General features: G+C 39.0%; 1 protein-coding gene across 1 annotated transcript; it reads right to left on the minus strand.

Moving 5' to 3' along the window:
* Window positions 1–518: 518 nt before the first annotated feature.
* On the minus strand, window positions 519–10,773 carry malt3 (MALT paracaspase 3). The gene is made up of 14 exons (XM_062390110.1): window positions 10,666–10,773; window positions 10,370–10,458; window positions 10,159–10,283; window positions 9,238–9,376; window positions 8,949–9,124; window positions 8,607–8,707; window positions 7,838–8,064; window positions 5,744–5,921; window positions 5,326–5,400; window positions 5,018–5,145; window positions 2,553–2,702; window positions 1,825–1,979; window positions 1,238–1,354; window positions 519–1,148 (listed from the first exon to the last, which is right to left on the minus strand). Exons 2-14 carry the CDS (start codon window positions 10,377–10,379, stop codon window positions 822–824), a joined length of 1,908 nt encoding a protein of 635 aa, XP_062246094.1. The 5' UTR covers window positions 10,380–10,458; window positions 10,666–10,773; the 3' UTR covers window positions 519–821.
* Window positions 10,774–11,550: the final 777 nt, after the last annotated feature.

The raw sequence follows: 11,550 nt of genomic DNA on the forward strand, positions 1-11,550 counted from the left end.
TATTCATAGTAGGTTTCACAGACTCAGATCTTATTTCCCTAAATATGCCTGATTTCTTTCATTGAGATGTTTGTATTATTTCTATGGAAAGCTAATATCACTCCGGTTATTTTCTCACTGAGCAGTATTGTCACATTTCCAAATATTCAGCCTGTTTCTCTAATGTATCATGGAGGAGGGGGTCTGATTAGGAACGGTGTGCTGTGGTAGTTCAGTGAAGGCAGATCATTCGCATCCAGAATTTGCTGATTCGTGTATTAAGTGGAATACATGCTTCCCTCCATCAGATTCAGCGAATAAGAAGGAAAGTTAAATAGTTCCAATGCTTAACTGTTGGTAAAGAGAATGTTATTATCATTGACTTACTAGGGAACCGAAACATTTGCACACTCACAATTTCAGTTTTCTTATTAATTTATGATCCAAAAATGCCTCATTGGATTACAATAATCAAACAGTTGATTTGACACCAAGACATTTACTAACAGCTCGACATTTAAGATAGTGAGAGGCGTGGAGGTGATCGACAGGACTGGTTTTTATTTAACAAAACAGGCTAGCCAACTTGCAACTGATGAAAAACTGTAATACATGAAATACTTGACACATTATGAAATGTATGATGACATCAACGGGTGGCAAAAGTTAAGTGTTCCTTTTACTTCAGTGTTGAGTTAAGTCTCGAGGACAAACTAAATAAATCTCAATCACACACTCATTCATCATGATCATACGACACATGGTCATCAACTCCTGATCACATCAGCTAAAAGACACGTTAAAGTAGTAAGTATTTACAGTAATAGAAACAGAAAGGCCTTTTATGGAGGAGTGAAGTCGCAAAGTTCATTCTCATCGTTCTCTTCGGGCTCGTTGCTTCGTGTCACTGCGACCTTAGCGGCACACTCTGCCTTCCTGGTGAAAGGCCGACGTGGACCAGCCACAGTCGCCTTGCTGCCTGACACTCTGCCCCCACTTTGAGCTGAGGCCCCTTCGTGTTTCCTGTGCGTCGCTGCGTGACTCCCCCCTCTGTATAATTTGCAGGACGCCACCAGAGGTCTTCCCGTGTCCAAGTGTTGGCACTCCGTCTGACGCAGCTTACTGACCGTGTGGGTATAGTGTAGATCCACCTTGATGATCAGCGACTCCTAATGAACAACAACAAAACAGTTATTCTACAGATTGCATTGCAGTGAGCCGAATTTGGGCAAATACATATAATCAATTGAATGTATACCTTCAGCTTCTGAAGTGCGCAGATCCTCACAGAGCAGTCTGGATTATTGGAGTTGCTAAAAAGTAGAGAGTCCATCTCCTCTGACCGGCCAGGGCCAGAAAATATGTCTTCCAAAGGCTAAAGGTTTAAGAGCATAAAAGATTTCATTATTATTATAAGTAGTTTTTACTCAACTTTATCAAAAACAAATTAAAGACCTGCACTTCCAATGTGTTTGTACTATATATGCCTTAACAAATCAGCCACTAGATGTCGCCATGTCTCAAGGTTCTGCATCCATAATAAAGACACGTTGTTAAAGAGGACTGGAGCAGATTATTATGCTGCTTCCTGATTTGTCTTTGTCTGTGGTTGCAGCAGACTGGAAGTCTATATATGGGCAGAACTTCCTCAGACGTGTCAAGCATGGGGTGAATGGTCAAACATTTCTGCTGGCTAATGGAAAGTGACAACGTGCTAGGGTGAGCGTGGTGCATGGTGGAATTCATTATGTAAATAAAACACTCTGGTGTTACTATCAAACTATCTGTGTCTGTGGGACTTTATAGATCTGTTGTGATCTCTATATAGATTAAATCAATATTTACAGGTATACTGCTCAGAGCCACGGTGCAGTCGTGCGTTCGGGGGCCGACAGTCTTCACGGTGGCAAACGCCACCAAGACGTTAGAGAACAAAGCTGAGAAGCCAACTTCCACTTCCACTCCGCAGAGAAACCTCAGCCGCTTCTTCCGTGGTAGCTCTGAAAGGAGACATGCCAAATGAATGAGACTAAAATAGAACAAAGATCATTTATTATGATTGTACAGTCAGATCCATGATCTCAGGGACTTTTTTTTGTAGACGCTCTGTTCATTTAAGCCTTAGACTCTCATCTCCAGTCAGACTTTGACTGAGAAGATTCTCAGATTAACCCACAATATCAAGAGTCACATTCAAAATGACTAAGTAAATAAGAGGAAGTTAAAAGGATGTCAAAGTGACAACTTCATTCCATCAAACAGGAAAATAGACTTACATAAACCAGTTCCTTATTCTGATTTAAAAATAATTAGCATCCTTTTTTGAATGGCGCTGAAAACATCACATTAAACCACAGTGTCTGTACCATGCAGTCTACGGTCTGTAGTTTTTGTGTCCAATGGTGTGGTGTAGGAGGTGTGAAGAAGGGGAGAACAGATCAAGAAATTGATAAAATTCCATTTTGAACTTACATACGTATTTACACATCCTGTCCTAAACACATTTTGACTCGACTTTAATAAACGTAGGGAAAAAACATAAAGGTGTTGTGTGGAAATTTTCCCAGACTCACCATTGGCTTGTCTCCAGCAGACATCTCGCAGGTGGAGTTCCTTTGTGTGGCCAGTGGTGCAAACTGGATCTGCGAGGGATAGGGGTTCCTTCAGGGTGTGCTTGATCTCCACCGCCTGCTTACCTGTAACTAAAGGGTCCCTGCCCAGATCTGATGTAGACAGAGAAAATGATAATAGAGGTAAATCCAAAGCCTTAAAGAGAAGCAGGAACTCCACAAACATTAAAATCAACATTTAAACATGCAGTAGAGAATATATAATCCCGTTCATTTTCTGAATAGAGATTTCGATTATCACCCATAATAATGGAACCATCAAAGGTAGACTCATCCCAAGCTACGAGATTGTGACACAACATTATATGCTTCACAAGTCAATATGATACGAACTGCGTTTTAAGAAAAACTTCCTTTAATCCGCAATATCGAGAAGTACGACACTACCTACAATCTTTAAGTGTAATAGAGAGGTCCGTCATTGGTCTTGGTTGCTGTTACAATGGATATGTCGGCAATGATCGTGTGGTTCAGCGTTAAATGATGCTTACCGCTGAGTCCAAGGGGGTGAAAATCCCTCCAACAGGTTAAACTTAATAAGAAGGGCCGGCTGTTGCTGGAAAGGGCTCACTTGCGATGGTTTATGGGATGTGTAGTTCATTCACCTTGTACCTTTTTTTATCAGTTTTTCATTATTTTTAGCTCTGATTCAAATGTCTTATGGTCACAATTCATCTCGCAGCTGGTCCGGTGCCAAACCTAAAACTCTATTTTTAATACGATTTTCTGAAATGTCAATGGCGAAAATTTATGGGAAATTCTAACTATATGTAATTTCAGCCTGTCAGAGAGTCTCTCAATCAAAACAATAACAAAAGTTTAGTGATGTCATGACGAAGCGTGGATGTGTCTCAACACGGACTAGGTTCCGAATTGAGTAATGCATTGAAGTTTTAATTACATTGGGCAGCAAATGGCAATGATTAATCCCGATCCATTAGTCAGGAATACAAACAGTAGAAGGAAGAAATACAATATCAATACATACATTATTGTTCCCAGACGTTAAAGCAAATACGAGGGAATTTACGAGGGTAAATACAATAAAACATATTTTTTCTATATTTGAACATCTTTAGAAACATGTAGGCTAACCTTACTCAAAAAGTCAACAAAATGGACAACAGAATTAAATGGAAAGAATTGAAACATATTAAATCATTAACTACCTTCTATAAGTCTTTCAAAAGTTTGATCAACTAAAGCAGCATGTACACCCCCACCCTTTTGTCAGGGGGTGGCCCGAGTTTTGCAATAGCAGGGAGTGAAGAATGACTTCATATTAAAGAAAGGTTAAACACATTCACATTGCTGCTTTTGAGGAACTTAGGGAAGTTTGACGTATAAGATTATTCTTATACCTTGTAACAGACGGGGGTTAAATGACCTTTGGTGGGGAAAAAAAATCTTCGTAAGATTGAATACTTGATGGAATGGAAATGTCTAAGCAGTTTAATAAAGATTACTCCTTTGGCTTTTGACAAGATTTTGTATCTGGAAAAATTTTGCGCGAAAATAGATTTAGGTCTTCACTAGTCTCACATCTCTAAACCAGATGAGTGAAAAACAGAACCAGAGGGTTGGGAATGTCTAAGTTAAAACTGTGTGGTTTCAAATAAAAAGTACCAAGTGCTAAAAGTAAAAAGGGATTAAACCTGTTTTATGAAAATTTTCATAAGCAATGGAGCATTTGTTCACCTAAATTTACCATCCACCTACACATACTGACACACACGCGGCGCTGTCAGCAGGGCGTCCTGTCCCGCTAGTGCTTATTTGTGAAGCCCTGAGAGAGGCGGCAGGGGCTGCCCAAACGGCAGAGCAGCTGTCTTGCACTCTGCAGCTCTCGGGTTTCACGCTGTTCTGCAGCCAACAGTCCGAGTTTCCACTGAATGAGGTCACACGCTTAATGGTACCTCGAGAAATTATTTCACCAGAGCCCCATTAAAGAGACAAACACGATGGGACAACTTGATAACTACTAACCCCGGCTCAGTCCCAGCTGTACTTACAAGTCCTGAGTAAACAACTTAAAAATGAGTTGCCAACAATTATGCAACTGGGCTGTGGTCCAATCAGGACAAACGAACAACAAGCTCCCTTCAGACCTGCTAGAACTCTCTGTTCACTAAACTAATTATAATTTTCAGAAACTGAACGTATCAATGCACAAATGCAAGCTGGAGAGGTTTTGAAATCTCTATAGGAGGGTTGAGATGATCTGACGTAGACTTGTATCTTGGATATAAATTCATGGATGATTTATGGCATAATCCATAAATTAGTTCAGTTGAAACAACCATATTCCCCTTTTTGAACCACACCTGTTCTCGCAAAAACCAAACTTGATATATATTCGATTTGTTTATATAACAAAAGCAAACCTACACCATTTTTTTTTTACTTACCCTCAGACACCTTCTCTAAGACGTGTGTGACCTTGTCGGACTGCAGGATGTGCTTGTTCAAGTACTTAGTGAAGATTCCAGTGCTTTTCACTCCTTCCTGCACCTCAAAAGCCTCAGCATCTTCACATCTGCGGTGGTAAATGAATAAACGTTACGCAAACACAGAAACCAATAGAAATAGATTGTTTATATATATATATCTTTTACAGCATCTTCTCAAGTCAAAGGCCAACAGTTGCACTTGCACTGTGTTGACTGAGGTATGTAATTAAGCATCGATGTTATAATATATTTTTAAAAGTACATACGTGCCGTAACCATAAACTGTGTTCCCAATGGGTTTCTGTGGCATGATGACGGAAGGTATGCGATCCTGGTTGTACCTGTGAAAAGTGGAATAGTTTTTGGATACATGAAAAAAAATTCAATCACAATAAACCTGTTTCATAGCTAAATCAATTTACATTGATGTAATCGTATAGGACTATATAATCGCTGTCATTTTTTATATAAATATGCATAGTCAAGTCAATCTCTAATGCTGGGTTCCATTATACCTCGGAGCTCGGCCCTCGAATAAACGCAATGCTCGAATAACCCAAGTTGATATCGTTCCAGTTCCACAGGAACAGTGTTTATGTTAACCAGCTAGCCATCGGGGGTCGGTAAGTCAGAGCCCCGATGTATAATGGAATCCTGCATGAGAAGATGAAACATTGCACCTACCACTTTCTGCAGGTATCCAGGAGGATCACGCTCAGTGCTGTCTGTTTCTGCTGCATTTGGAACATGACCCTCTGCACACACACACAGTTTTCAGGTTGGTATGGCTGTGGAGCATCAACAGGGACCAAGTAATTCCTCCCAGAGCACTCATAACCGTGACCCGCATAGTAGAAAAGGCCTGTAAGAAAGGGGATAAGACGCACATCCAGTTTCCGATTGCACCATAAGAACTGTCATCATCACATTTTGCATGACACATACTCTGCAATACTGGAAAAAGACCAGAGAAGGGTCACAAAGTGATTTTGATACAGCATTTAATACAGAATATATCAACATATCTACCTACTAATTTCATGTCTGTCTGTATGTGGCTCACATATTTCAAGAACCGTTCACCTTATCGGCTTCCCGCGTGCCCTGTGTATATCTGATGACCCAGGGAAGTGCAGTGTCAAATTTGGTGCGGCTATCTACACGTGATAAATTCAATATTAATAAGAAAAGAGATTAACAGACCAACGTTCCTTTGCAAACAGTCAGTCTGTGGACTGAGTTGAAAATGTTTTCTTCTACATCCTCAGCCACTGGGTCAAACCGCAGTTCAAACCTGCTGAGCTAATAGAGACAAGGTGCTGCGGATACTGATCTCCGTCATGGCAGCCACACTTATAGAATCACCTCCTATTTGGCAATTTGTCTCCAAAGTAAAAGCGGAACTTTTGTCGCAGCCTCAACAACCTCTGAAATAGCTGACATGCAACATATGAGAAAGTAACATGGGGTAACTAAATCATTCAAACTTACATATAAGCCACATACATGAACAGTGAAAAAGCTTATTGAGCTTCATTGTACAAAAAACATTGACTATAAACCAGTTTACTTTTGTGCTGCATTGTATTTTTTTTATAGTAAGCTGTTTCTACCTTGCTTTTCAACTATTAAACCAATGAACTGACCGGCTTCTCCAACACTTATCATAGTGCCGTTGACCCTGTGTTAACTGCATATGACAAATAAAACAAGAAACTTGAAACTTGAAACTTGAAACTTGAAACTTGAAACCTGGTCGGATGAACAAAAAGTTTTCTAACTTCAGATGGTTTTTAAATGGCTGTGTCCACAACATCTGGCACACGAAAACAAGTGGCAGTACATGGTAGAACTGTTGGAGGAGGACTCAATAATGACAAAGGATAATTCTGAAGTAGCTCCGGTGCATCAACACAGGCTAAACAAATTGGCAGGTTTCGCACATGAACTGCAATACAATTGATAAATTGATTTGAGTTCTATCTTTGTTTCGATATTAGCAGGATACAGTCGAATACACAGTAAGAAGCAGTGTCATTATGAAACAGCATGATGGTTTCGTTCAGAAAGTTTTATCGTCCACATTATGTCACATTACTGTTCGATGATAAAGCCATTATGGAGCTGTGTGCCAGAAGTTTAGCTCACTGCCTAATAGTCGATCGCCTTTTATTAATACCAGGCGATCTGGAAATGTCATCAGCAAAGAACACACCTACGTATTTTTTTTTATCTCTTCCTCACCTGCCCACTCAGGCAGGCATACTTAGAGCAAGATGCAATAAACCACTTGTGGGTTTGTGGCCCATGAGAAGTGGCCAGCGACCGATAAATGGCAAATGACCCAGATAAAGCAAAGAAATTCCAATCGCTCAAGCATCTCTACTTAGAACACTCTACTTAGATCAGATAACAAAGAACTGGCAGAAAGTTATTAGATGGAAATGAAGATGATTAGAAACTTAAACTAAACGGTTTGACGAGAGATCGAAGAAGATACGTTAAAAAAACATTCAATGGAAAACAGTAAACTCTTTACTTTGGGATACTCCCTGAGCCAAAAATACACTTATTATGTGTATCTAATAATGTATCTCCTCGTTTCCCTTTTTCTTATCAATCTTTATTTTCTTTTATTTCTCTTCTTATTTTAGTTTTATTTATTAAATTTTTTTGTAAAGATTTATAATAGGAAACGACTGCTTAAAAAAAGTAATTAAATACTGTAAAGAATCTTACTTAATAAGAAATAAAAAGAATGAATAAATGTGCACTCACCATAAACTCCTGTGTCAAGCAGCTGGATGAACTTTTCAATGGCTGCTAGCATCTCCTCCCTGGTGAGGTCGAGCAGGGAAACCACTCGGAAGCCGAGCTGCTGCAGGAGGTTGGACAGCTCGTGCACGTCCATGATGGGGGCCATCAAGCTGGGGTGGTTGGAGTAATTCAGGTTGCCAATAAGTAGGGCAACTTTGTCTGTGGCTAAAACAAAAGCAAAGTAGAAACTCGAATGAGTCCCTTGATCGTGTTTTGTTCAGCACACACTGAAAAATATGTAGATTGGCTTGAGATTGACATTTTCCCCATGAAACTGTACCTGTGAGTGCTGCCGGAGGAAGATGATCATGGCAGTGGAGGGGATGAAAAAAGAGAGAAGCAAAAAGTCAGCATTTCTCAAACTGAAATCTGATCTAAAGTATTAATACTGATACAGGACCATTTTACTGTGATATACACACTATAAACTAAATAACAGAAGAAATGCTGCAAGATCTTCAGTTTCACTTTACATCACTTTCCTGTTTTAATTCTGAGTCGGACTCAGCGCTATTTGGAGTCTAGCAACTTCCTTTTTGAAATGGGAAAGTACTTTTCGCATCATGGAAACAACTAAAAGCCTCTGCACCAACACAGTGGAATGAAAGGAGAAAATCTATTTTAAATCACATCCTTCTCATTGGAGGAAGTAAAGTCTGAAAAAATACCACGTTAAAGTTGGAAAATACAGGGACTTACACAGTCAGACACAGATCATTTCACCAAAGACTTACCAACATCAACGTCGACTGCTGTCGTCCATATCTCCTGCAGCTTGTTAGACAACGAGCACAGGTAGGATCCGGCATGTGCAGCTGTTGCACAGTCAATCTTCAAGTTCACATTAAAATCATTTTATTTTCCTTTCCACCTGTTCTTCCTCATGAAAGATCACTCAACCACAAATCAAAACTGTGGTAAAACATTTACCACATTGTGTTAAATGAACAACACAGTTGTTGAGCGGTGCATGACTTAGAGTCGGTGAAATGACACAGTAAACATTGCGCCGTGCAAACAATCAGGGTCAGCACTGAGGTGAGTGAACACTGGCTTGTTCAGGCTCTCTTACCTGCAGCGTATCTCCGGTCATGTTGAGCAGGGGCAGACCATTTCTGTACCACTGGTACTCCGGAGCAGGAATGCCAAAGGCAACGCAGCTGAGGGTGAGTTTTCTATCTGGTCGGATGGTCTGGGGTTTTGGGTTGACCGCAATGTGCAGCTCGCCCTGCCAGTGCGCTGGTAAACCTGATGGTTGGAAAGAAAGAAGAGAGAGATTCATACCAACAGCAACAGTAAGAAAGTACTCGAGCAGCACACAACTGCAGTATAAATCAACATTAGAATGGAACGACGTATACCTGATTTATCAATGTCCCACACCTTCACTTTCACCCATTTGCTGAACACGCAGTTACAGTAGTAGTCGTTCGCTCTGCACACATAGCGCTGGGTTTTTATAGCGTTGATTGTCAGGTCTGGTTGAGTCCCGCCAGGCACCTTTAGAAGGAAAATATACAAGCAGAGTAATAATTATCATCGGGCAAAGAAACATGATGCACGAGAAAGTGTGTAATATCTTATATGTAATATTTTACTCTCTTCCAATTATCATTTTAAAGGAATCCTTTATTGAAAGTAGTTTTTAATTGACTTTGAGCTAACACAGTTCTCATTAAAATATTAAAGAGAACAATAAAAATGATTGAAAATATTGTGAAAATATTCCTCTGGAACTCTCTCTCCATTTTAAATTCCCATCTAAAAACCCAACTTTGTGTTTTTTGGCTGTTTTCCATTTGTTTTCCATTTGGCCAACTTACATCATGTTTTTACTCACTGTTAATTGTATTGATCTTTTTGATACCTGGCTATTTGTTCAGTTATTTTGTTTTTATCTCTAACTTGTAAGGTGACCTTGAGTGCTGTGCTAATATTGATATTAATATGATAAATAATTATTATAATAATAATGTGCAAAAAACTTGAAATGGTAAAAATACATAAATTAAGGCTGGACAAATAAATATAAATACATAATAGAATCAATATGTATATAATTATGCATATGATATATCATCAATATATAATATCAAGAAAAATGTAAATTTTCATCAGTAGCCAAAGTTCAAAACCTTCCATCAGGTACAAAAAAAATCTTTAAACTTAAGAAGTTAATTATAGTGTGACATTTATATTTATACAATAATCGACTGCTATGACTTTTTGTTTAACTTGATATATTTATAAAAAAAACATGTTAAAATATAAAGTGCACCCACCTCCTGGTCATCGTCAGTGAACCACTGGTAGCTGAGGAGACCGGAGCCCTCAGCTCGGACACTCAGAGTCACCTTGTGGTTCACAGGGACACACACAGACTGAGGTTGGCGCCCTATGTGAAGCTCTGAAAAACACAAAGTGACACTCTCAGTCGTTGGCTTTGATTTTATAGAAATCTATCCACAGTGAGTCTGAGGAGATGTGACGTACCTTTGATCATTATTCCACATTGACTGGGACGAGTTTGGTCATCAGATCATTGTCTTCTTCTTTCACCACATCTGTAAGAATGACCGCGTCTAAATGAGATAGGAGGTTTACTTCACTCATTACATGAGAAAGCAGTAAAGTGAATCACATTAAGAATCTGTACAATACATCTAAAGCCTCAGCCCAACACTTCTCAATTCTGTAACATGTGAGTTATGAACCAGAGGTCTTGTTATAGCTGTCTGGATTTCAATAAGACAATAGTCGATGATCGATATGAGTGTTCAGTTGCATACCTGTGTCACTCGATCAGCTGCTGGAGCTCAGTCTGACACTTCTACTCCTGTTGTTCTTCTTCTGTGTATTTTAACAGCTTCGCTTCCCTTTCCCGGAAAGAAGACGCTCACAGGCGCTGACAAACACACGATATACCGTAAAGCTCATAGTAAGAGAGCAGCTGATACCATATAATTAGTCTCCCACTACCCTACACTGAAAAATCATCAGCTTTTATGTAATTATTAACACTATAATTAGTCTTACTTGGAAGACCCAGCTCTGATCGGTTTTTATTGATGTAAAAATTGACAGGGAGATTGATTTAGAACCTCTTTTTGCAAAGTTACGGTAAAGAGCAATCTTGCCTCGTGTCATGCAGGTTTCAGTAGAGCCTTTTCACTTTTCACTGAGATTGAAAAATCCATATTGACATTACACCAATTTAAAATAACCTGGTGTGTGTACACAGGTTTAATTAATAATCACTTATCGTTTTCCTGGACTTTCCCCAGATTAAAAAATAGATTTTTTTGGCTAGCTCCAACAGGACAGCAGCAATATTACACCATCTAATTATATATTTAATAAATAAAATTTACACCGGTAAAAGACTTTCAAACAAATCCAAGCAAATAGCACAGAAGTTGACAAGTTATGATCTATTTCCGGCCATAATAAAAAGTGCATAAAACGTGGAGCATCGTTTTTTAAACAATCCCTTTTTCAAATGTATTTTTTTTTTTTTTGTTAAATTTGTGGTCATTGTTGAATATTTTATCAGATATTTGAATACAAATCTTATTTGTTTATGTCGCTTTGTTTTTATTGATAAACATCTTTTTATTCAACCAGGAAAGCCCCAAATCTATTTATTTCAAATGAGCATCATATTGCAGACAAAC

The sequence above is a fragment of the Platichthys flesus genome, chromosome 6 (assembly GCF_949316205.1).
Source record: "Platichthys flesus chromosome 6, fPlaFle2.1, whole genome shotgun sequence".
Taxonomy (NCBI): Eukaryota; Metazoa; Chordata; class Actinopteri; order Pleuronectiformes; family Pleuronectidae; genus Platichthys; species Platichthys flesus.